This window comes from Oncorhynchus masou, chromosome 23, assembly GCF_036934945.1.
Source record: "Oncorhynchus masou masou isolate Uvic2021 chromosome 23, UVic_Omas_1.1, whole genome shotgun sequence".
In the NCBI taxonomy this organism is placed as follows: domain Eukaryota; kingdom Metazoa; phylum Chordata; class Actinopteri; order Salmoniformes; family Salmonidae; genus Oncorhynchus; species Oncorhynchus masou.
The window spans coordinates 2,961,740-2,989,511 of NC_088234.1; the positions used below are offsets into that span (position 1 = coordinate 2,961,740).

The 27,772-nt window shown below is 42.1% G+C and overlaps 1 protein-coding gene across 2 annotated transcripts in view; it reads right to left on the reverse strand.

Moving 5' to 3' along the window:
* Positions 1-9,110: 9,110 nt before the first annotated feature.
* The window catches only part of LOC135510171 (Fc receptor-like protein 3), a 173,592-nt gene continuing 154,930 nt past the window's right edge, over positions 9,111-27,772 (reverse strand). The window contains exons 9-10 of one of the 2 annotated variants that reach the window (XM_064930959.1): positions 11,151-11,192; positions 9,111-9,736 (exon numbers count right to left, since the gene is read on the reverse strand). In XM_064930959.1, coding sequence (XP_064787031.1) covers positions 9,714-9,736; positions 11,151-11,192 — 65 coding nt within the window. In that variant the 3' untranslated portion in view covers positions 9,111-9,713. The remainder of the gene's footprint in view (positions 9,737-11,150; positions 11,193-27,772) is intronic. The other variant, XM_064930961.1, reaches the window with a different exon arrangement.

Genomic DNA, 27,772 nt, shown 5'->3' on the forward strand with positions numbered 1-27,772 from the left:
ACTGTTTTGGATGAACCTTGGCGTTTGAACCTGGACCTACCCAGAACCCGATTCATGTACCGAACCCTGCTATCCTTGACTTTGCCTGCAGCCTGGGTGGACCAGGACGGAGAAACAAACACATAGGTACTGTTCGAAAGAACTCTCATTCTGGGGTGATTTTGGTGACAGTTTCCCACTTAATTTGTGACAAACGCTCCTAACCTTGAAGAGGTTTGCCACAATACATTTGGAAGCTACGGTAGCGGGAAGATAGACACTTTGCACATGAACAAACGCTCATTCGGATAAGGAATGCAATGTATATATTTATGCATGGATGTCTTTGTCATCTCTCTGTTGAAACCAATCGATCCGTCTATGGGTAGTGGCTCGATATATGTAAGACTCTGGTTTGTCTACCAGAGTTCACAATGTCCTTTGTAGTTGTAGAGCTTCTATGGTCTTGGAGTGTTAGAATAGATATTTCAGACGTACCAACAGTTGTATCAGAGGCGACTGTCTTTCTTTCCCTCTAGTGTCTTTAGTCGAAGTTCTAGGATTACCTTTTCATGCTGCAGACAGTGAATGTTCTGGTCTGGTCTTTCATAGGTTCAAACCATTTCATAACATTCAGCTCAAGCTGTCTGTCACGCTGGTCTGTAGAGCCTAAACCTTTCATGACGTCCACATGGACATGGTTACTGACTGGATAAAAGTTTATGACAAACAATTATCTAAATTAGAAGGCTATAATCACATTGCTGTCTTCACAAACCTACTTAATACTTAATCATATATTTTATACAACATTTAGATGTACACGTGAGGTTTGCATGTAGAATGTGTACACCCTGACAGAAACAGTTATTTAGTTATACCATCCTTAATGACATCACAAAATAAAAAACACTTTGATATGATTCACTTTAGATCTCCACCAACCATTCCAAACATTTGGATTTCAAAGAATAATGTTCCAATGTCCAATCTTTTGATGTTAGAATTTTAGGCTGGATGGACTGTTGTTTCTCTTTGCTAATTTGAGCTGTTCTTGCCATCATATGGACGTGGTCTTTTACCAAATAGGGCTATCTTTTATATACACCCCTACCTTGTCACAACACAACTGATTGGCTCCAACACATTAAGAAGGAAATCAATTCCACAAATTCACTTTTTACAAGGCACACCTGTTAATTGAAAAGCATTCCAGGTGACTACCTCATGAAGCTGGTTGAGAGAATGCCAAGTGTCCAAAGCTGTTGTTGTGTCTTTGGCATCATTAAATGGAAGACTGTTATTTTATCATATTAATTCTCTGTAATTATTGTTACGTGATAAAACTATTACGTGATTAAACTAATCACGTCAATGTAATTAACTAGGAAGTCAGGGCACCAAGGAAAATCTTCAGATTACGAAGTTATAATTTTCCTCAGATATTTTAATATATGATCAATTAGTCTTTTAATTAAATAATTATTCTTTACCTCATGTTAGTCTCTTTCCAAATGTCGTAAATTGTTGGTTATCTGCACAAACCCAGCCTTTACTATGAATTATCCATACATCAATTGTCTTAATCATTTATTTACTCACTAAATAATCACAGAAATGCAACGAATAAACAGTAGATATGGTTACAAGGAAATGATAGGGGCGGCTCCCTAGTGGGCTATATATAATAATATATATTTACGCTCAGTGTGTCATCCGAGATCGAAAGCAAACCAAGCATTCATGTGAGGACATCTCTCTCAGCAGACATTACAAACAGCTAGCAGCAAAGTAGATTGGTCATGAAAGTCAGAAAAGCAATAAAATGAATCGCTTACCTTTGATGATCTTTGGATGTTTGCACTCACGAGACACCCAGTTACACAATAAATGTTCATTTTGTTCGATAAAGATTGTTTTTATATCCAAAAACCTCAATTTGTTTGGGGTGTTATGTTTAGTAATCCACAGGCTCGTCACGACGGGCAGACGAAAAATTCAAAATAGTATCCGCAACGTTCGTAGGAACATGTAAAACGTTTTTTAGAATCAATTCTCAGGTTGTTTTTACAATAACTAATCAAAAAAATTTCAACGGGACCGTAGCTTTTTCAATAGGAGAGAGAGAACATGTCTGCTCCAAGCTGTTGGCGCATGCAAAACTCTGCTGGCACCCAGCCATCCACTGACGCTATGTGATCGTTCTCGCTCATTTTTCAGAATAAAAGGCTGAAACTATGTCTAAAAACTGTTCACACCATGTGTTGATATCCCTTTAAATGGAGGGAAGGCATGCAATGGAACAGGGAGAATTCAAAATAAGAGGCACTTCCTGGTTGGATTTTCCTCAGGTTTTCGCCTGCAATATCAGTTCTGTTATACTGACAGACAATATTTTGACGGTTTTGGAAACTTTAGAGTGTTTTCTATCCCAATCTGACAAGTATATGCATATTCTAGCTTCTAGGGGGCCTGAGAAATAGGCAGTTTAATTTGGGTACGTTTTTCATCCAAACATCAGAATACTGCCCCCTACACTCAACAGGTTAAACTTTGAAGGGAATACAATTCTCTCACATTAATGGTTCAACATCACATCATTTCACAAATAGTTTAATCTTCACTCATTCATTTTATACAATAATTAGATGCAAACCTCATAAAGGAGGCTCCTGTATAAACAGAGTTATGGTAATGTGGCTGTATGGTCTTTCCATGAGGTCACAAACATGAAACAACATGGACCGGTCATAGCTGGCTTCTCCACCAACTGTTTACACATTCTCCAACACATGGGCATTGTTCAGTTCTCAAGTTCTGTGATGTTGAAGAAATTCCTTTGTTCTACTGTGAAACTCTCTCTCGCTATACTGCTTGGACAGGATCTTCTCAAGCTCTGTCAGGTTACATGGGGAGCGTCACTGCACAGCTATTTTCAGGTCTCTCCAGAGATGTTCGATTGGGTTCAAGACTGGGCTCTGGCTGGGACATTCAAGGACATTCAGAGACTTGTCCCGAAGCCACTCCTGCATTGTCTTTCTTGTGTGCTTAGAGTCGTTGTCCTGTTGGATGGTTAACCTTCGCCCAAGTTTGAGGGCCTGAGCATTCTGGAGCAGGTTTTCATCAAGGATCTCTCTGTACTTTGTTCTGTTCATCTTTCCCTTGATCCTGACTAGTCTCAAAGTCCCTGTCGCTGAAATCATCCCCACAACATGATGCTGCCACCACCATGCTTCACTGTAGGGATGGTGCCAGGGTTTTGTCAGACATGGACGGTTGGCCTTTAGGCAAAAGAGTTCAATCTTGGTTTCATCAGACCAGAGAATCTTGTTTCTTATGGTCTGAGAAATAAATACAATATAAATATAGGACAAAACACACAACACAACACTACATAAAGAGAGACCTAAGACAACAACATAGCAAGGCATCAACACATGACAACACAGCATGGCAGCAACACAACATAACAACATGGTAGCAACACAACATGGTAGCAGCACAAAACATGGTACAAACATTATTGGGCACAGACAACAGCACAAAGGGAAAGAAGGTAGACACAACAATACATCACACAAAGCAGCCACAACTGTCAGTAAGACTGTCCATGATTGAGTCTTTGAATGAAGAGATTGAGATAAAACTGTCCAGTTTGAGTGTTTGTTGCAGCTCGTTCCAGTCGCTAGCTGCAGTGAACTGAAAAGACGAGCGACCCAGGGGTGTGTGTGCTTTAAGGACCTTAAACAAAATGTGACTGGCAGAACGGGTGTTGTATGTGGAGGATGAGGGCTGCAGCAGATATATCTCAGATAGGGGGGAGTGAGGCCTAAGAGGGTTTTATAAATAAGCATCAACCACGGGTCGACAGAGATGACCAGTTTACAGAGGAGTGTAGAGTGCAGTGATGTTTCCTATAATGAGCATTGGTGGCAAGTCTGATGGCCGAATGGTAAAGAACATCGAGCCACTCGAGAGACGATCTATAAATTATGTCTCTGTAGTCTAGCATGTGTAGGATGCGTCAGGATTTTGCCAGGATTGTTCTGGTTTTGGTCACTAGATGCTCCCATTGTGCTTTTTGACCCTTTTGTTTTCCTTTGTTCCCAGTTATTATTTGCACCTGTCGCGATACGAAACCTTCAGCCCCGCCCCTTGGCCGGCAGCGGGGTGCTAGAGGTGGTTAGCGTCCCGTTCCCTGGATTGGACAGGGCACTATAGATACTTCAGGTTATCTCGGTATAACCAGGACCGCTCGCGTAGCCCTGCCTCTCTTTCTGTATCGATACGTTGTCCGCGTAGAGAGGTCTTTTGCCTTGTCAGGATCAGTCTATGATAATCTCCTGGTTCCTTAGGCAAGTGGTTCACCGTTGGTCTACTGCAGTGTCTGTGGCAATAAGCCTTGGCCGGAATGTTGAGCTCAATCAGTTAAGATATTGTTGCATCAAGATAAGCCGGGAGCAAGTCAAATGACGACAGGAGCAACTGTTCAATAGGCAAGCGGCACGAACCTGAGTTCCAGCAAGTTAGAATCTATAGATAATTTGCGTGGTTCAACAAAATTTCGAGATTCAAGTTAGTCTGGAGGGACGAGAGACTCTCCGCTGAGCTACCGCAGTGTCAGTGGCTATAAGTCCCGGCCGGAATGTTGAGCTCAATCGGTTAAGATATTATTGCATCCAAGCAACGGGTCAGATGGCGACTAGAACAACTGTTCAATAGCTAAACGGCAAGAGCCCAAGTTCCAGTAAGTTAGAATCTTTAAGTAATTTGAGTCAGGTGGCAATCATCCGAAGTCAAATGGTTGTCTAAATGAATTCAGAATTCAAGAAGTCAGCGCCAAAGTAATGGCAAATGTCTCTTTATATGTTTGTTGATACCAGTCTAGTGGGGTGGATGGTTGGATGGCGCCATCTTCTGGTGCTTGAGTCCAATCCGGTAGTTCCATTTTTGCAGATTGGGCTATTGGTAAAGGGGACAATGGGGCCAGGGGGGCAAGGGGGAGATCCATTTGGCGTTTCACTACACACCTGTGCCTCGTTTCCCTTGACTGTATTTAAACCCTTAGTTTTCCTCAGTTCTTTGCTCTGTGTTTGAATGTTGGCACCCAGCCCCAGCGATGCTGTGAACATTTGTTACGCCAGTTGGACTCTCTTGTGGTATTCTGTTTTTGTTCTCATTTATTTTTGATTATCTTTTGAGGCTTTTTCCTGCTGTACCTACCACCTTGTGGATTTACCTTTTGACTTGGAGGATTACCTTTTTCTCTTGGAATTCCTTTTGACGTTGTGGATTTTTATTTTTGCCTGAAGAACCTTCCTTTTTACTTTATTAAAACACCATCTCAAGTACTGCTGTGTCTGCCTCATCTTCTGGGTTCTGCCAACTATTAGTGGCTCAGTTTGCTAAGTGATTGTTTCTCACACCGGAGAACTGAGTCCGTAACCAGGTCCTGACAGGATGGTCATCTAAATCAGTGTTAGTTTGGCAGCTGGGATGAAAGAGGATCGATTACGATAGAGGAAACCACGTCTAGATTTAACTTTAGCCTGGAGCTTTGATATGTGCTGAGAGAAGGACAGTGCACCATCTAACTCCCAAGTACTTGTATGAGGTGACTACCTCAAGCTCTAAACCCTCAGAGGTATTATTCACACCTGTGGGGAGAGGGGCATTCTTCTTACCAAACCATATGACCTTTGCTTGGGAGGTGTTCAGAACAAGGTTAAGGGTAGAGAAAGCTTGTTGTAGAGCATTTAACACAAGATCTGGGGAGTGGCCAGCTGAGTAAAATACTATCATCTGCATACAAATTGATCCTACTTTTATTTTTATTTCACCTTTATTTAACCAGGTAGGCAAGTTGAGAACAAGTTGTCATTTACAATTGCGACCTGGCCAAGATAAAGCAAAGCAGTTCGACACACAACGACAGAGTTACACATGGAGTAAAACAAACATACAGTCAATAATACAGTATAAACAAGTCTATATACGATGTGAGCAAATGAGGTGAGAAAAGGGAGGTAAAGGCAAAAAAAAAGGCCATGGTGGCAAAGTAAATACAATATAGCAAGTAAAACACTGGAATGGTAGATTTGCAGTGGAGGAATGTGCAAAGTAGAAATAAAAATAATGGGGTGGAAAGGAGCAAAATAAATAAATACAGTAGGGAAAGAGGTAGTGGTTTGGGCTAAATTATAGGTGGGCTATGTACAGGTGCAGTAATCTGTGAGCTGCTTTGACAGCTGGTGCTTAAAGCTAGTGAGGGAGATAAGTGTTTCCAGTTTCAGAGATTTTTGTAGTTCATTCCAGTCATTGGTGGCAGAGAATTGGAAGGAGAGGCAGCCAAAGAAAGAATTGATTTTGGGGGTGACCAGAGAGATACAGTATACCTGCTGGAGTGCGTGCTACAGGTGGGTGATGCTATGGTGACCAGCGAGCTGAGATAAGGGGGACTTTACCTAGCAGGGTCTTGTAGATGACATGGAGCCAGTGGGTTTCCAGAAAATTATCTCATGGCTTTAGAAGCTTCTGATAGGCTAATTGACAGAATTTGAGTCAATTGGAGGTGTACCTGTGAATGTATTTCAAGGCCTACCTTCAAACTCAGTGCCTCTTTGCTTGACATCATGGGAAAATCAAAAGAAATCAGCCAAGACCTCAGAAAACAATTGGAGACCTCCACAAGTCTGGTTCATCCTCGGGAGCAATTTCCAAACACCTGAAGGTACCACGTTCATCTGTACAAACAATAGTACGCAAGTATGAACACCATGGGACCACACCGCCATCATACCGCTCAGGAAGGAGACGCGTTCTGTCTCCTAGAGATGAACGTACTTTGACGCGAAAAGTGCAAATCAATCCCAGAACAACAGCAATGGACCTTGGGAAGTTGCTGGAGGAAACAGGTACAAAAGTATCTTTATCCACAGTAAAACGAGTCCTATATCAACATAACCTGAAAAGCTGCTCAGCAAGGAAGAAGCCACTGCTCCAAAACAGCTATAAAAAAGCCAGACTATGGTTTGCAACTGGGGGACAAAGATCATACTTATTGGAGAAATGTCATCTCGTCTGATGAAACAAAAATATAACTATTTGGCCATAATGACCATCGTTATGTTTGGAGGGAAAAAGGGGGGAGGCTTGCAAGCCGAAGAACACCATCCCGACCGTGAAGCACATGGGTGGGCAGCATCATGTTGTGGGGGTGCTCTGCTGCAGGAGGGACTGGTTCACTTCACAAAATAGATGGCATTATGCGGAAGGAAAATTGTGGATATATTGAAGCAACATCTTAAGACGTCAGTCAGGAAGTCAAAGTTTGGTTGCAAATGGGTCTTCAAAATGTACAATGACCCCAAGCATACTTCCAAAGTTGTGGCAAAATGGCTTCAGGACAACAAAGTCAAAGTATTGGAGTGGCCATCACAAAGCCCTGACTTCAATCCTATAGAACATTTGTGGGCAGAACTGAAAAAAGTGTGTGAGAGAAAGGAGGCCTACAAACCTAACTCAGTTACACCAGCTCTGTCAGGAGGAATGGGCCAAAATGCAACCAACTTATTGTGGGAAGCTACACAAACTGTTAGACCCAAGTTAAACAGTTTAAAGGCAATGCTACCAAATACTAACTTCTGACCAACTGGGAATGTGATAAATGAAATAAAACTAAATAAAGTGGTAATCTCAACCGAATCTAAAATATGGAATGTTTATTAAATGTCAGGGATTGTGAAAAACTGAGTTTAAATGTAGGTTGACGAGGAAAAACAGTATTTAATCCATTTTAGCATAAGTAACGTAACAAATGTGGAAAAATTGAAGGGAATGAATGTACTGTATACTCAAGACCTTTGGGCTGTAGAGGGAACCTGGAATGGAGCATTTAGAATATACTCAAGGACCTGGGGGCTGTAGGGGGAACCTGGAATGGAGTATTTAGAAGATACTCAAGGCCCTAGCGGCTGTAGGGGAAACCTGGAATGGAGCATTTAGAAGATACATAAAGGGGAGTGAGTGAAATTAAAAACAGAGTGGTTTTGATGTCATTCAGAACAGATTAATTAAACCTGTTGTGACTCGGGGCGGTATTTTCATTTTTTGGAGAAGAAAAACATTCCCGTTTTAAACGGGATATTTTGTCAGGACAAGATGCTAGAATATGCATATAATTGACAGCATAGGGTAGAAAACTCTAAAGTTTCCAAAACTGTAAAAATATTGTCTGTGAGTATAACAGAACTGATGTTGCAGCCGGAAATGCCTCATGTTTTGAAAAGCGCTGAGTCCCTATTGAGCAGTGAATGGGCTATCAACCAAATTACTCTTTCTCCGTATTCCCCAAGGTGTCTACAGCATTGTGTAGTTTTACGCATTTATGTTGAAGAATACCCGTAGGCTGCTACATTGCGCAAGTGGTCACATGATGCTCCCAGAGAGATTCTCCCGTAAAATACAGAGGTAGCCATTACTCCAATCGGTCCTACTGATAAACTAATTGTCCCGATGGATATATTATCGAATAGATATTTGAAAAACACCTTGAGGATGAATTATAAACAACGTTTGCCATGTTTCTGTCGATATTATGGAGCTAATTTGGAATATTTTTCGCTGTTTTCGTGACTGCAATTTCCGGGCGATTTCTCAGCCAAACGTGAAGAACAAACGAAGCTATTTCGCCTACAAAAATAATATTTTTGGAAAAAAGGAACATTTGCTATCTAACTGGGAGTATCGTGAGTGAAAACATCTGAAGCTCATCAAAGGTAAACAATTTAATTTGATTGCTTTACTGATTTCCGTGACCAAGTTACCTGCTGCTAGCTGGACAAAATGCTATGCTAGGCTATCGATAAACTTACACAAATGCTTGTCTAGCTTTGGCTGTAAAGCATATTTTGAAAATCTGAAAATCAGCCATATTCTTTGAGTGTTTCGTGGGTGATTGTTCCCGTCTTTGTGTTTGTGGCACCAGATAGGACTGTTTCGGTTTTTTCACGTTTCTTGTTTTGTAGATTGTTGTATTTTCATCTTTATTAAAGATGTATAAAAATAACTACGCTGCATTTGTCTGCCTCTCTTTCACCAGAAGAAAACCGTAACAATAACAGGCCACATGATTGAGGAAAATTCATTTATTTAATTCTATATGCTACAAAGACAAAAGCAATATCTTACCAGGATGATTCAAAGAAAAATAACGATTTTCCACAAAAACACAATAAAACTAAAGGACTACATTAGTTATGTTTAAACAAAATAACATAAGGAGACCAAAATAGGAAAATAAAGTAAATAATTGTAATAATTGAATTATCCTCTCCTGTATGTTTCTATCTCTGTAACATGTAACGGTATAACATTATACTGAACCTGTGACAATAATGCCTGAACCACAACACCTATCAGCTGATCTGTATAGACATGAGAAGTGAAGGCATTTACAATGTATCAACCATAATGCTACACAGTATATGACCAGTATATGGCTGATGTTAAAGGACAGCTGCTGAATGAATAATACAACACACATTATATTAAAACACATTCCAATCAGAATAATACATGTATAGGTTAATAGATCACATTAGATCAAATGCCACTATTGTTCCAGCAGGTGGAGCTACAATGTAACAACATACAGCATTGTGACTCACAGTTCTATATTAGAATTCCATGAGTTCCATTCGGATGGTTGTTATGGTGATCAGGTGATCTCAGCCTCACTCTTCTTCAACACGATCACCTGTTCAACACAGAAGTTTTTATTTTATTTTACCTTTATTTAACTAGGCAAGTCAGTTAAGAACAAATTCTTATTTTCAATGACGGCCTGGGAACAGTGGGTTAACTGCCTGTTCAGGGGCAGAATGACAGATTTGTACCTTGTCAGCTCAGGGGTCTGAACTCGCAACCTGGTTACTAGTCCAACACTCTAACCACAAGGCTACCCTGCCGCCCCAAGTAGTTCATCAGTGTGGCCATGTATTTACTTATCCAATACAGAACCACTTAGAAATGTAAATCATATCAGATGATTTACTAGTCAATACTGTGCTACTTAGAATCCTATCAAATGACTTCCAATGAGGCTCCTGCTTATGTCCAGCTCTCCTATTTACTCCTTATCAATACCAGGGCTATTTACTCATTATCAATACCAGGGCTATTTACTCATTATCAATACCAGGGCTATTTACTCATTATCAATACCAGGGCTATTTACTCATTATCAATACCAGGGCTATTTACTCATAATGTCCAGCTCTCCCAGGGTAGCCTAGTGGTTAGAGTGTTGGACTAGTAACCGAAATGTTGGAAGTTCGAATCCCTGAGCTGACAATGTACAAATTTGTTGTTCTGCCCCTGAACAAGGCAGTTAACCCACTGTTCCTAGACCGTCATTGGAAATAAGAATTTGTTCTTAACTGACTTGCCTAGTTAAATAAAGGTAAAAAATAAATAAAAAATAAATAGGGCTATTTACTCCCTCGCCAATACCTGGGCTATTTACTCCTCGTCAATACCAGGGCTAAACTACTTATGTCCAGCTCTCCCAGATCAATACCAGGGCTATTTACTCGTTATCAATACCTGGGCTAATTACTCCTTGTCAATACCTGGGCTATTTACTCCTCATCAATACCAGGGCTATTTACTCCTCATCAATACCAGGGCTATTTACTCATCAATACCAGGGCTATTTATACCTCATCAATACCAGGGCTATTTACTCCTCATCAATACCAGGGCTATTTACTCCTCATCAATACCAGGGCTATTAACTCCTCATCAATATCAGGGCTATTAACTCCTCATCAATATCAGGGCTATTAACTACTTATGTCCAGCTCTCCCATATCAATACCAGGGCTTTCTATTCATTATCAATACCTGGGCTATTTACTCCTGATCAATACCAGGGCTATTAACTAATTATGTCCAGCTCTACCATATCAATACCTGGGCTATTTACTCCTTATCAATACCTGGCCTACTTACTCCTAAATGCATTTATTCATATCAGTGACATATTGTGGTCGTTGACTCTAATCCATCGTACTTACTACTTCTACTAAGAGGTTATATAATATAGTACACACTGGACAGAATACCATATTGTGCCCCTGCAGCTGTTGTGTTGTAAGGTAGAAGCTCACCTAACTGGTCTTGGTGGGTCTTCCTGGGTACCCTGGTTTCACCTAAACAGAGAGTTATCAACACTTAAAACATGGTTCAATCAGAGCCACAGTTCAAAACATGAATCAGAGTTATCAACACTTAAAACATGGTTCAATCAGAGCCACAGTTATCAATGCTTTAAACATGGTTCAATCAGAGCCACAGTTATCAACACTTTACAACATGGTTCAATCGGAGCTACAGTTATCCACACTTTAAACATGGTTCAATCAGAGCTACAGTTATCAACACTTTACAACATGGTTCAATCAGAGCTACAGTTATCAACACTTTACAACATGGTTCATTCAGAGCTACAGTTATCAACACTTTACAACATGGTTCAATCAGAGCTACAGTTATCAACACTTTAAAACACGGTTCAATCAGAGCCACAGTTATCAACACATTACAACATGGTTCAATCAGAGCTACAGTTATCAACACTTTACAACATGGTTCAATCAGAGATACCGTTATCAGCACTTTAACTTCTTTAGGGTAGGGAGCAGCATTTGGAATTTTTGATGAAAAGCATGCCCAAATTAAACTGCCTGCTTCTTGGGCCCAGAATATATGATATACATATAACTGGTATATTTGGATAGAACCCACTCTAACGTTTCCAAAACTGTTAAAGTAGTGTCTGTGTATAACAAACCTTAGAAAAATCTGTTCGGGAAGTAGATTTTTTGTTTTGTAGTTCTATCAATGCCATTACAGTATCCAGTGACTTAGGACTCAAATTGCAGTTCCTATGCCTTCCACTAGATGTCAACAGTCTTTAGAAATGGTTTCAGGCCTGTATTCTGAAAAATTAGGGAGTAAGAGCAGTCTGAATGAGTGGACCCTGCCGTGTCACAGAGCTTTTTCATGTGCGCGACCAAGAGAGTGCCTTTCTTGTTTACCTTATATATTGACAACGTTATTGTCCGGTTGAAATATTATCTATTATTTAGGCTAAAACCAACCTGAGGATTTAATATAAACATTGTTTGACATGTTTCTATGAAATTTATGGATACAATTTTGATTTTTTTGTCTGCCTGTTTTGACTGCATTTGAGCCTGTGGATTACTGAAGAAAATGCACAAACAAAACTGAGGTTTTTGGAAATAAAGACTTTATCGAACTGTGCCCATACATATATATGGTGTGTAAGTGGCTGCAGTCTGAAGATCTTTAACAACCAGGTAGGTAGACAGGTCACACACAACGACCGGAAGGTTCCATTTATACCTCTCTGTCTTTCAGAGGAGAATATAATATAATTATAAACCGCACTGGTCAATTATCGAACAAAAGGAACATTTATTGAGTAAATTAATGTCTGCTGAGTGCAACCATATGAAGATCATCAAAGGTAAGGGATGATTTTTAGCTCTATTTCTGACTTGTGTAACTCTTCTACTTGGCTGGTTACTGTTTGTAATGTTTTGTCTGCTGGACTATGTTCTCAAATAATCGTAAGGGATGCTTTTGCCATAAAGCATTTTTTAAATCTGACACCGTGGTTAGATTCACAATAAGTTAATCTTTAAACCTATGTAAAATATGTTTTGTTTTCTGAATTTTTGTCATGAGTATTTCTGTATTTGAATTTGGCGCCCAGCAGTTTCACTGTTGAAGAGGTGGGACGCTAACGTCTCACGTACCCTAGAGAGGTTAGATATTAAACTATATAGATTATAATCCACACATATACATGTGTATAAATATACACATACATATATATATACATATACATACAGATATTCAACTATATTGATAATAATACATACATATACATACATATATATACACATACATATATACGTATATATGTATATGTATATGTATATACGTATATATGTATATATATATATATATATATATATATATATATATATATACATACACGTATATGTATACGTATATATATATACACATATATATATATACATACATATATATACATATATATACACACATATATATATATACATATATATATATATACACATATATATACACACACATATACATATACACATATATATACACACACACATACACACACACACATACATACACATATATACATATACATATACACATACATACATATACATATACATATATACATATACATATACATATATGTATGTATGTATATATATACACATATATACATACACATATATACATACAGATATTCAACTATATTGATAATAAACTATATAGAACGCGCTTTCAAACCTCAGTAGCTTTTTTTTTACCCTAGAGAGGTTAAACATGGTTCAATCAGAACAGTTATCTAAAACCTTCAATTTTCCGACACAGCAGGGGTTCAAACTCTAGAACCCAGTTACTATATTCTAATATAAAAATGGATTTTATGAAACAAAACTATGCTACATTTGTAACGGCGTTCTTCCTTTGTCGAAAGAAAGTCGGACCGAAATGAAGCGTGTTGGTCACTCATGTTTTTAGAGAAAACAAATGACGATACATGAAATAACTTATAAATATAAAAACAACAAACGGAACGTGAAAAAAACTATACAGCCTGTTTTTTTTATTTTTTTATAAAAAATAATTTATTATCTTCAATACCATTCATTCTTTACAACTCATAATTTACATACATATTCAAATAATGGTATTTTTAATTAAACTAATTAAACTAAACATAAACCCCAAACAAAACCTCAGGGGAGCATCTTCCCTCCCCGTCACCCTACAAAATACCTTTCCCTATCTCCCCGTCCCTAATCTATCCTCTTACAAATCTAAATGACACCCAGCCCTAAACCCCCTTCCACCTCTCCCGAGCAGCATGCTGCCCCCACTTCCTCTCCTCCCTCTTCATCCTCCCCCTCAAATCTCCTTCCACTCTCCTCGCTATCCCTTCCACCCCCCAATCTCTCCCTGTCTTCACCATGTTCTGCCTTGCTTCCCACAGCCCCCGTTTAAAGAGACTCATGAGAAGCCAGAGCAGAAACCTGTCCCTATCCGTCCCTCTCACTCTCCCTACACCCCTCTCTAACCTGGCCCACGTCAATACAAAATCCCCCTTTACCAAACCTAACAACACCCGTGCCCTAGCCCATACTACTCCGGCAAAGGCACAGTCCCAAAAGACATGGCGCACAGTCTCCTCCCTGCCACAAGAGGATCTTGGACAGGTGGGGGATTGCACCAAACTATACCGGTACAAGATGGAACGTACCGGCAAACACTTATGAAGGCTCAACCAATTCAAGTCCTTGAGCCTGTTGTACAGACCCCGCACCTGCACTCCCTCCCAGACCACTTCCGAGATGCCTACTACAGGCGCCCGACTCTCTGCCTTTCTGACCTCCTCGTACAGGTGCCTAAAATCTAAACCTACTCGGGCAACTTCAACCTCAGGGTGCGCACGCAGCCACTTGGCCGCATGACCAAAGTGCCACGGCAGCTGTTCCGCCCGAGGACCCGTGTTAGACCACACCATTATGCTTCTCGCCTGATACGAGAAAAATACCCGCAGGAGGTAACCGGACGGGTGTATCACTGGCAGAGCAAGCTCCGTTAACAAGAAAGAAACAAAAATTGTGTCCAGCTTGAGAGGGAAATGTGGTACCCACCTACCTCCCTCCCCGATGGGACAGATCATGCGTGCCCTGGTGACCCACTCACACCTGCCACTCCACATAAACTGAAACACAAGCCTCACTAGAGGCCTCCTCAGACAAGCCGGCAATGGGTAGATGTATGCCAAATACAAAAGCGACGGCAACACATCCACCTTTAGGACCAGGACTTTGCCCATAAAAGACAAATACCTAGCTTTCCACATTGCTAGCTTCCTCTGTACCACTGCGATACGCATGTTCCAGTTTAGCGTCTCGCTGAGCCGGAGGTCTCAAAATGGACCCCGAGAATCCTCAGGGCCCCCTCACAGAGAGATAACCCCCCAGGCACATCCGTTCTACCGCGCCATCTTCCGAAAAACTTGACGGAAGACTTTGCATGGTTCAGAACTGCTCCCGACGCTCGAGTGAAATCCCCAAAGATGGCAAGGGACTTTGTCAGGCACGAGTCCTTGCACAACAGCAAGCAAGTGTCGTCGGCGTACTGCGTCATCTTAACACACAGTCCACCACTTCCAGGGATCAGCAAACCTTCCACCCCTGTGTCTGCCCTAATGGCAGCCCCCAGAGGCTCCATGTACAGAACGAAGAGGAGAGCCGAGAGAGGGCACCCCTGCCTGACCCCAGACGAGAGGTCAAAAACGTCACCCAAGTGACTATTTACACTAACTCGGCACCCCGCGACCTAACACTCTGAATAAAAAGGATCTATTCACGCGATCGAAGGCTTTCGCCTGATCTAGCGCTGCTACCATAAAAGGCAGTCCTCTATCTTCAACCCAAGCGATGGAGTCCCTGAAACCTCTTGGAACTCCCCATCCCGGATCCGGGATCGTGACTAAAGCCTCAGGCTCATTAGTATAACGCAACGTTAACGATTTCTGAAAATCGCAAATAAAATGAAAATAATGCGTCTGCTCTCAAGCTTAGCCTTTTCTTAACAACACTGTCATCTCAGATTTTCAAAATATGCTTTTGAACCATAGAAATTGACTAATTTGTGTAAGAGTATGCAAAGCTAGCATAGTATTTTGAGTAGCATTTAGCACGCAACATTTTCACAAAAACCAGATAACCAAATAAATAAAATCATTTACCTTTGAAGAGCTTCTGATGTTTTCAATGAGGAGACTCTCAGTTACATACCAAATGCGCAGTTTTTCCTGAAAGCGTCTGTGTGTAGGAGAAATTGTTCCGTTTTCTACATTGCGTCTGGCTACCGAAACGAACCGAAAATTCAGTCACCTACAACGTAAAACTTTTTCCGGGTTAACTACATAATATCGACCGAAACATGGCAAACGTTGTTTGGAATCAATCCTCAAGGTGTTTTTTCACATATCTCTTCATTGATATGCAGTTCGTGGAAGCTTGCTTTCCTCTCTGTATCCCATGGAAAAATACTGGCAGCTGTCTTTTGCGCACCAATTTCAGCGCAGGACACCGGGCGGACACCTGGTAAATGTGGTCTCTTATGGTCAATCTTCCAATGATCTGCCTACAAATACGTCACAATGCTGCAGACACCTTTGGGAAACGACAGAAAGGGCAGGCTTATTCCTCTCGCATTCACAGCCATATAAAGAGACAATGGAAAACAGAGCCTCAAAAATCCTGCTCATTTCCTGGATGCCGTCTCATCTTGGTTTTGCCTGAAGCTCACGTTCTAGGGCACGCACAGAAAATATCTTGGTAGTTCTGGACACGTCAGAGTGTTTTCTTTCGAAAGCTATCAATTATATGCATAGTCGAGCATCTTTTTGTGACAAAATATGTTGTTTAAAACGGGAACGTTTTTCATCCAAAAATGAAATAGCGCCCCCAGAGCATCAACAGGTTAACTGTAGGTTCCATCTAATAGAGCGGCCCTCTACCCCGCACGTCTGATCCTCATGAACGACGTAGGGAAGGGCTGTGCGCAACCGGTCTGCTAAAACCTTTGCAAGTAGCTTGTAATCTACACACAGCATGGTCAACGGCCGCCAGTTGCCAAGGTCTGTTACTTCCCCCTTCTTATATAAAAGTGACAGCACACCAACAGCCATTGATCCCCCGGGACCCCCGTCTCAAGGATGGCCTTCAAGACTTCGAGGACCACTGGTCCAAGTATACCCCAAAACTTGAGATAAAACTCAGCCGGCAGCCCATCCATCCCAGGCACCTTCCCTTTTCCCATCCTCCTAAGAGCTCTCTCAACCTCTTCTAGTGAGATCTGGGCCTCCATCACTTCTCTAATGTCCTCCGGCAACCGCCTGGACAAGTGTTCTAAAAACACATTTCCCTGCTCTACATCTATTTCCCTTTCCTTAAATAAACCTTGGAAATGATCAGTTGTCACCCTGACCATATCCTCTGGTTCTATAACTATACTACCATTTTCTTCCCTAACACCATGCATTACCTTCCTACTCTGTCTTGCCCTAACCAACTTAAAGAACATAGCAGAACAAGTCTCATTATGTTCTAGAAAGCCACTATGCGCACGCTCCAGGAAAGCTCGAGCCTTCCGCTCCTGCAAATCCCTGAGCTGCGCCTTTAGGGTTGCGGATCTCTCCCAGTCAAACAACGCGCCGAGGTTGCCTGCCTCGTATTCGAGTTCAATTAACCTTTGGATACGATCCACCTCCCTCCTCTCCTCCCTTTTTTCCCTCTTGCAATACCCTATTATAAAAGCCCTAATCCTCACCTTAACTAATTCCCACCACTCTAACACCCCCTCGCACATGGACCGGAGGCCCTCAAGCCTCCTAAAGAAAACAAAAAACCTGTCAACAAAAGCCTGCTCCTCCAGCACATCCCGATCTAGCTTCCAGTACCCCCTACCAAAGAGGCAGACTGGTGACCCCACCTGCAGGAGCACCCCGTCGTGATCCGAAAAGAAAACAGGCAACAGCCGCCCAGACAACTTACCCAAAGACCTGGGTACAAAAATATAATCGAGCCTCCGCTCAACCACCCTGGAGTTACGCCATGTAGGACCGTCCATTTTCGGAGTAGTGTGCATACCACCATCTACCAGACCATGGCAAGCCATTAGCCTGGCAATGGCGCCTGCACTGCTATCCTCCCCCCTTCCTAAATCTGTATTAAAATCCCCCCCATCACTAATTTCCTATTTGTGACACACAGGGGCGTCAGACAGTCCACCATCTCCCTCCTGTCTGCCACCACCTGTGGCCCATACACCACCACTAATCTAAATTTACAATCCCTTATCGTGACATCCACCCCTATAACCCTCCCCTGCATTACCACAAAAGAATCCTCCACTTTTACCTCCCTGTGCCCACACAAAATCCCTACCCCTGATGAGTGCACCCCCCCGACACCCCAAACCGACTCCCCCTTGTCCCACTCCCTCTTAAATCTACTAACATCCCCTCCATCCCTAAGGTGAACCTCCTGTAAAAAACAAAAATCAAACCCCACACCCTCCAAATAACTAAAAACCGCCCTCCTCTTAACAATATCTCTTAAACCCCTTACATTTAAACTAACAAAAATAAAATTAGACTCCATGAAAAAATAAAACATGTAAGGGATTTCACCCCCGTAGTGGACAAAAATGAATGGCAAGTTATTGGCATTGACCGAACCATGCACACATTGGCCAATACCACCCAAAGCGGCGTTGATTCATGCAAAGTTTACTGCTATTGCCATATGGGTATTGCCAGTTGTAACACTTCAAAAATCCAACAGGTGGCGATTGCACTCCACCATGGTTTTTCATATTGGTATTGGACTCCAAGTCAACATCCAAAAGCCAAATTTTGAAAAAACGAATTTTTTGAAAAAAACGTATCACCCCTTAAAAAAGTGCTTTCTGGACCGTTTTTCGAAATTCTTTCGCTTTTTTGACAATTACACATGTATAAGAACTGTATGAAAATACTTTTGTCCAATTTTATTAACATAATTTTTTTAATTTTTTTACTTGCGCATATTGCATATGTTTTGTCCATTTGCAATATGATTTCATAGGAAGTCAGAAGTCAAAAGTCAAAAATTCTTAAATTTCATAAAAAACTTCACACACCCCTAAAAAAGTGCTTTCTGGACCGTTTTTCGAAATTTTTTCGCATTTTGTGTCAGTTACACACGTATAAGAACTGTATCAACATACTTTAGTCATATTTTATTATCATAATTTTTTTTTTTTTTTTTACTTGCGCATATTGCATGTGTTTTGTCCATCTGCAATATGATTTCATAGGAAGTCAGAAGTCAAAAGTCAAAAATTATTAAATTTCATAAAAAACTTCACACACCCCTAAAAAAGTGCTTTCTGGACCGTTTTTCGAAATTTTTTCGCATTTTGTGTCAGTTACACACGTATAAGAACTGTATCAACATACTTTAGTCATATTTTATTATTATAATGTTTTTGTTTTTTTTTGCTTGTGCATAAGGCATATGTTTTGTGGGGGCCAAATGTCATAAGAAATTTGACATGCTCAAAAATCCTTCAGAAATGCAAAATTGACTGGCCTGATGAACTCGGGATGGCCGGGCAGTGATTGTTGTTCCTTTCAATCACTCGTGGTGTTGATTTCATCATGTCCATTTGTTTATGTTTTCTCACTTTTGCAAAGTCACTGTGCATTTGCCATATGGTTAACTGGGCATTCACCATCACCAATTTGTCATGCCATAAAAATCATGCAGGAATGCCAAATTGACTGGCCCGATGAACTTGGGATGGCTGGGCAGTGATTCTGGTACCTCTCCATCGCTCGTTTGGGCTGATTTCAGAATGTCCATTTGGTGATTTTTCTCACTCTTTCAAAGTCACTGTGCATTTGCCATATGGTTAACTGGGCAGTCACCATCACCAATTTGTCATGCCATAAAAATCATGCAGGAATGCCAAATTGACTGGCCCGATGACCTCAGGATGGCTGGGCAGTGATTTTGGTACCTCTCCATCGCTCGTTTGGGTTGATTTCAGAATGTCGCTTTTGGTGATGGTACCTCACTGTTAAAACATATTGCAAATGTTCCTTACTTTTGCAAAGTCACTGAAAATTTTTGCAGGAATGCCAAATTGACTGGCCCGATGAAGTCGGGATGGCTTGGCAGTGATACTGGTACCTCTCCATCGCTCGTTTGGGCTGATTTCAGAATGTCCATTTGGTGATTTTTCTCACTCTTTCAAAGTCACTGTGCATTTGCCATATGGTTAACTGGGCAGTCACCATCACCAATTTGTCATGCCATAAAAATCATGCAGGAATGCCAAATTGACTGGCCCGATGACCTCAGGATGGCTGGGCAGTGATTTTGGTACCTCTCCATGGCTCGTTTGGGTTGATTTCAGAATGTCGCTTTTGGTGATGGTACCTCACTGTTAAAACATATTGCAAATGTTCCTTACTTTTGCAAAGTCACTGAAAATTTTTGCAGGAATGCCAAATTGACTGGCCCGATGAAGTCGGGATGGCTTGGCAGTGATACTGGTACCTCTCCATCGCTCGTTTGGGCTGATTTCAGAATGTCCATTTGGTGATTTTTCTCACTCTTTCAAAGTCACTGTGCATTTGCCATATGGTTAACTGGGCAGTCACCATCACCAATTTGTCATGCCATAAAAATCATGCAGGAATGCCAAATTGACTGGCCCGATGACCTCAGGATGGCTGGGCAGTGATTTTGGTACCTCTCCATGGCTCGTTTGGGTTGATTTCAGAATGTCGCTTTTGGTGATGGTACCTCACTGTTAAAACATATTGCAAATGTTCCTTACTTTTGCAAAGTCACTGAAAATTTTTGCAGGAATGCCAAATTGACTGGCCCGATGAAGTCGGGATGGCTTGGCAGTGATACTGGTACCTCTCCATCGCTCGTTTGGGCTGATTTCAGAATGTCCATTTGGTGATTTTTCTCACTCTTTCAAAGTCACTGTGCATTTGCCATATGGTTAACTGGGCAGTCACCATCACCAATTTGTCATGCTATAAAAATCATGCAGGAATGCCAAATTGACTGGCCCGATGACCTCGGGATGGCTGGGCAGTGATACTGGTACCTCTCCATGGCTCGTTTGGGTTGATTTCAGAATGTCGCTTTTGGTGATGGTACCTCACTGTTAAAACATATTGCAAATGTTCCTTACTTTTTCAAAGTCACTGAAAATTTTTGCAGGAATGCCAAATTGACTGGCCCGATGACCTCGGGATGGCTGGGCAGTGATACTGGTACCTCTCCATGGCTCGTTTGGGTTGATTTCAGAATGTCGCTTTTGGTGATGGTACCTCACCGCTTAAACATATTGCAAATGTTCCTTACTTTTGCAAAGTCACAAAAAATTCTTGCAGGAATGCCAAATTGACTGGCCCGATGACCTCGGAATGGCTGGGCAGTGATACTGGTACCTCTCCATGGCTCGTTTGGGTTGATTTCAGAATGTCGCTTTTGGTGATGGTACCTCACCGCTTAAACATATTGCAAATGTTACTTACTTTTGCAAAGTCACTGAAAATTTTTGCAGGAATGCCAAATTGACTGGCCCGATGACCTCGGGATGGCTTGGCAGTGATTCTGGTACCTCTCCATGGCTCGTTTGGGTTGATTTCAGAATGTCCATTTGGTGATTTTTCTCACTCTTTCAAAGTCACTGTGCATTTGCCATATGGTTAACTGGGCAGTCACCATCACCAATTTGTCATGCCATAAAAATCATGCAGGAATGCCAAAATGACTGGCCCGATGACCTCGGGATGGCTGGGCAGTGATACTGGTACCTCTCCATGGCTCTTTTGGGTTGATTTCAGAATGTCGCTTTTGGTGATGGTACCTCACTGTTAAAACATATTGCAAATGTTCCTTACTTTTGCAAAGTCACTGAAAATTTGTGCAGGAATGCCAAATTGACTGGCCCGATGACCTCGGGATGGCTTGGCAGTGATTCTGGTACCTCTCCATCACTCGTTTGGGTCGATTCCAGAATGTCCATTTGGTGATTTTTCTCACTCTTTCAAAGTCACTGTGCATTTGCCATATGGTTAACTGGGCAGTCACCATTACCAATTTGTCATGCTATAAAAATCACGCAGGAATGCCAAATTGACTGGCCCGATGACCTCGGGATGGCTGGGCAGTGATACTGGTACCTCTCCATGGCTCATTTGGGTTGATTTCAGAATGTCGCTTTTGGTGATGGTACCTCACTGTTAAAACATATTGCAAATGTTCCTTACTTTTGCAAAGTCACTGAAAATTTTTGCAGGAATGCCAAATTGACTGGCCAGATGACCTCAGGATGGCTGGGCAGTGATACTGGTACCTCTCCATGGCTCGTTTGGGTTGATTTCAGAATGTCGCTTTTGGTGATGGTACCTCACTGTTAAAACATATTGCAAATGTTCCTTACTTTTGCAAAGTCACTGAAAATTTTTGCAGGAATGCCAAATTGACTGGCCCGATGACCTCGGGATGGCTGGGCAGTGATACTGGTACCTCTCCATGGCTCGTTTGGGTTGATTTCAGAATGTCCATTTGGTGATTTTTCTCACTTTTGCAAAGTCACTGTGCATTTGCCATATGGTTAACTGGGCAGTCACCATCACCAATTTGTCATGCCATAAAAATCATGCAGGAATGCCAAATTGACTGGCCCGATGACATAGGGATGTCTGGGCAGTGATACTGGTACCTCTCCATCGCTCGTTTGGGTTGATTTCAGAATGTCGCTTTTGGTGATGGTACCTCACCGCTTAAACATATTGCTAATGGACAAGAGTCACCTGCAAGTCACTGTCCATCAGTCAATTTGATATCATTCAAAGCTAACTATTGGAGGCACTGTCAGTCTCTACGCACCCCAATGATACGTCCCTCCATCCATGTTGTGTATCTGTGTGATTTAGTTTTCCTTTGAATTTTTATGGGAAAAATGACTGATTTACAGTTCATGGGGGTTGCCTAATCATATATATGAAGTTTTGGAAAGATCTGATTTTTTTAACCCCTCCAAACAGCCCATGAGACACCAATTATGGCACTTCCGGTTGGCACAGGAAGCTGTAACTCAACATACATCCTCATTGGGGTATTCCATTAGAGAATCCTGAGTTTTAAGTCTTTACCATGAAAACTGACTGATTTACACAGGGTTCAATGCACTATGTCCATCAAATTGCAGGCAGTGTATGGGTACACACTTTTAGGGCGATTTGGACCACTTCCGGTTGGTCCAGGAAGCTTAGAATCGACACAGGTAGACCTTATAGTGGTCTGATGGACTGGTACCAAAGACAGGTTCATACAACATTCATAACCCATATAGACTCCAGGTTGTATTTAGTGGAGCAGCCAATATATTCCTATGGGGAGAGAAGTCAATGAACACTGTTTTTATGTAAACACCTTCTTTTGACTGTGAAGGGTTAATGTCACACGGTCAAGGATAGGCTTGGACAGATCAGGAGGACCTTAGGAACAGTCCTGTGGTTGAATTGTCTTTCTAAACCTAACGGTTCCGCCGCTGTCACCCAAAATCAAATGACGTACTGGTGAAGGCTTCATATTGGGCCTATTTTTCTCATGGTCGCCGCGCTCAGACCGAGCGAGCTACGGTCAAGCGGGGCACCTCGTTGGACTCGGCACAGTCTGGACACTATGGTCATGCCATTGTTTGTGTTGATTTCAGAATGTCCATTTGGTCATGTTTTCTCACTTTTGCAAAGTCACTGTGCATTTGCCATATGGTTAACTGGGCAGTCACCATCACCAATTTGTCATGCCATAAAAATCATGTAGGAATGCCAAATTGACTGGCCCGATGACATAGGGATGGCTGGGCAGTGATTCTGGTACCTCTCCATCGCTCGTTTGGGTTGATTTCAGAATGTCGCTTTTGGTGATGGTACCTCACCGTTAAAACATATTGCAAATGTTCCTTACTTTTGCAAAGTCACTAAAAATTTTGCAGGAATGCCAAATTGACTGGCCCGATGACCTCGGGATGGCTGGGCAGTGATACTGGTACCTCTCCATGGCTCGTTTGGGTTGATTTCAGAATGTCCATTTGGTGATTTTTTAAAACTCACTTTTGCAAAGTCACTGTGCATTTGCCATATGGTTAACTGGGCAGTCACCATCACCAATTTGTCATGCCATAAAAATCATGTAGGAATGCCAAATTGACTGGCCCGATGACATAGGGATGGCTGGGCAGTGATTCTGGTACCTCTCCATCGCTCGTTTGGGTTGATTTCAGAATGTCGCTTTTGGTGATGGTACCTCACTGTTAAACATATTGCAAATGTTAACCCTTCACTTTTTGCAAAGTCACTAAAAATTCATGCAGGAATGCCAAATTGACTGGCCCGATGACCTCGGGATGGCTGGGCAGTGATACTGGTACCTCTCCATCGCTCGTTTGGGTTGATTTCAGAATGTCGCTTTTGGTGATGGTACCTCACCGCTTAAACATATTGCTAATGGACAAGAGTCACCTGCAAGTCACCGTCCATCAGTCAATTTGATATCATTCTGACACCAAACTGATACAAACTGACACCAAACCCACTTTTCCCAACTCATTTAGGAGCCAAGTATAACATACTTCAGAGCTGGCCCAAAATTCACAAGGCCTTCGGTACAAAACATTAAAAAACCATAAAACACATAGTTACTTTCTAGCTGCGGGGCCAGTTCGGACATTATGTGTAGTCCTATGTGAGGCGACCCCGAATCCCGAGTTTCGGCCCGATAGGTCATTTGGTGTCCGAGTAAAAGCCTAATTGGTGCTGAAAATCCACTTTTTCAATGCCTTGCTACGGGGTCCTTGAATGAGCTATCGGACCGAGATGTTGGGTTCTGTCTCTATGGGCCGAGACGGTCACAATGCACCTAGTCTTGTGTCTCTGGGACATTTCTAAATGTCGCCATTTTCGTAATGGTCAAAATGAATTGAAGTCATTGCAAATGTTCGACGCTGTTTCTCGGTCCGAGAACCTCCTAGAGCGCCGTAACTCACCACGCACTATCTACCTGAGGTCTAGAACAGGATTCTAAAGTTTCGGAACTCTAGGTCTGACGGTTCTTTTTTAGCTCGAACAAAGCTAACTATTGGAGGCACTGTCAGTCTCTACACACCCCAATACGTCCCTCCATCCAAGTTGTGTATCTGTGTGATTTATTTTTCCTTTGAATTTTTATGGGAAAAATGACTGATTTACAGTTCATGGGGGTTGTCTAATCACACATATGAAGTTTTGGACAGATCTGATTTTTTTAACCCTTCCAAACAGCCCCTGAGTCACCAATTATGGCACTTCCGGTTGGCACAGGAAGCTATAAATACACACATGTCTTGACTGACATAGAAACCTAGGGAATCCTGAGTTTTAAGTCTTTAAGTTGAGAATTGACTGATCTACACAGGGTTGAATAATGCAGAGGCCTCGGCACCTTTCGAGGTGATGTACATCCAAATACCTTTTGGGTCAATCTAACCACTTCCGGTTGCTCCAGGAAGCTTAGAATCGACACAGGTAGACCTCATAGTGGTCTGATGGAATGTCATAGAAGACAGGTTCATACAGCATTCATAACCCATAAAGACCCCAGGTTGTATTTAGGGGAGCAGGCAATGTATTCCTATGGGGAGAGAAGTCAATGCACACTGTTTTTTTGTAAACACCTTCTTTTAACTGTGAAAGGTTAATGCCACACAGTCAAGGTTAGGCTTGCACAGATCAGGAGGACCTTAGGAACAGTCCTGTGTTTGAATTGTCCTTCTAAACCTAACGGTTCCGCCGCTGTCACCCAAAATCAAATAACATTGTGGTGCAGGCTTCATTGTGGGCCTATTTTTCTCATGGTCGCTGCGCTCAGACCGAGCGAGCTACGGTCAAGCGGGGCACCTCGTTGGACTCGGCACGGCCTTGGGATTATGTTTATGCCATTGCCTGCTCTCTGTGTCTTTAAACACCACGCTTTGTCACTCCATCCTTGCTGTGTGTGTGTGTGAGAGCTTTTCTTTGACATCTGTTGGGAAAAATGACTGATTTACAGTTCATGGGGGTTGTCTAATCACACATATGAAGTTTTGGACAGATCTGATTTTTTTAACCCTTCCAAACAGCCCCTGAGTCACCAATTATGGCACTTCCGGTTGGCACAGGAAGCTATAAATACACACATGTCTTGACTGACATAGAAACCTAGGGAATCCTGAGTTTTAAGTCTTTAAGTTGAGAATTGACTGATCTACACAGGGTTGAAAATGCAGAGGCCTCGGCACCTTTCGAGGTGATGTACATCCAAATACCTTTTGGGTCAATCTAACCACTTCCGGTTGCTCCAGGAAGCTTAGAATCGACACAGGTAGACCTCATAGTGGTCTGATGGAATGTCATAGAAGACAGGTTCATACAGCATTCATAACCCATAAAGACCCCAGGTTGTATTTAGGGGAGCAGGCAATGTATTCCTATGGGGAGAGAAGTCAATGCACACTGTTTTTTTGTAAACACCTTCTTTTAACTGTGAAAGGTTAATGCCACACAGTCAAGGTTAGGCTTGCACAGATCGGGAGGACCTTAGGAACAGTCCTGTGTTTGAATTGTCCTTCTAAACCTAACGGTTCCGCCGCTGTCACCCAAAATCCAATGACATTGTGGTGCAGGCATCATTGTGGGCCTATTTTTCTCATGGTCGCTGCGCTCAGACCGAGCGAGCTACGGTCAAGAGGGGCACCTCGTTGGACTCGGCACGGCCTTGGGATTATGTTTATGCCATTGCCTGCTCTCTGTGTCTTTAAACACCACGCTTTGTCACTCCATCCTTGCTGTGTGTGTGTGTGAGAGCTTTTCTTTGACATCTGTTGGGAAAAATGACTGATTTACAGTTCATGGGGGTTGTCTAATCACACATATGAAGTTTTGGACAGATCTGATTTTTTAACCCTTCCAAACAGCCCCTGAGTCACCAATTATGGCACTTCCGGTTGGCACAGGAAGCTGTAACTCAACATACATCCTCATTGGGCTATTCCATTAGAGAATCCTGAGTTTTAAGTCTTTACCATGAAAACTGACTGATTTACACAGGGTTCAATGCAATATGTCCATCAAATTGCAGGCAGTGTATGGGTATACACTTTTAGGGCGATTTGAACCACTTCCGGTTGGTCCAGGAAGCTTAGAATCGACACAGGTAGACCTTATAGTGGTCTGATGGACTGGTACCAAAGACAGGTTCATACAACATTCATAACCCATATAGACTCCAGGTTGTATTTAGTGGAGCAGCCAATATATTCCTATGGGGAGAGAAGTCAATGAACACTGTTTTTATGTAAACACCTTCTTTTGACTGTGAAGGGTTAATGTCACACGGTCAAGGATAGGCTTGGACAGATCAGGAGGACCTTAGGAACAGTCCTGTGGTTGAATTGTCTTTCTAAACCTAACGGTTCCGCCGCTGTCACCCAAAATCAAATGACGTACTGGTGAAGGCTTAATATTGGGCCTATTTTTCTCATGGTCGCCGCGCTCAGACCGAGCGAGCTACGGTCAAGCGGGGCGCCTCGTTGGACTCGGCACAGTCTGGACTCTATGGTGATGCCATTGTTTGTGTTGATTTCAGAATGTCCATTTGGTCATGTTTTCTCACTTTTGCAAAGTCACTGTGCATTTGCCATATGGTTAACTGGGCAGTCACCATCACCAATTTGTCATGCCATAAAAATCATGCAGGAATGCCAAAATGACTGGCCCGATGACATAGGGATGGCTGGGCAGTGATTTTGGTACCTCTCCATCGCTCGTTTGGGTTGATTTCAGAATGTCGCTTTTGGTGATGGTACCTCACTGCTTAAACATATTGCAAATGTTCCTTACTTTTGCAAAGTCACAAAAATTTTGCAGGAATGCCAAATTGACTGGCCCGATGACCTCGGGATGGCTGGGCAGTGATACTGGTACCTCTCCATCGGCTCGTTTGGGTTGATTTCAGAATGTCCATTTGGTGATTTT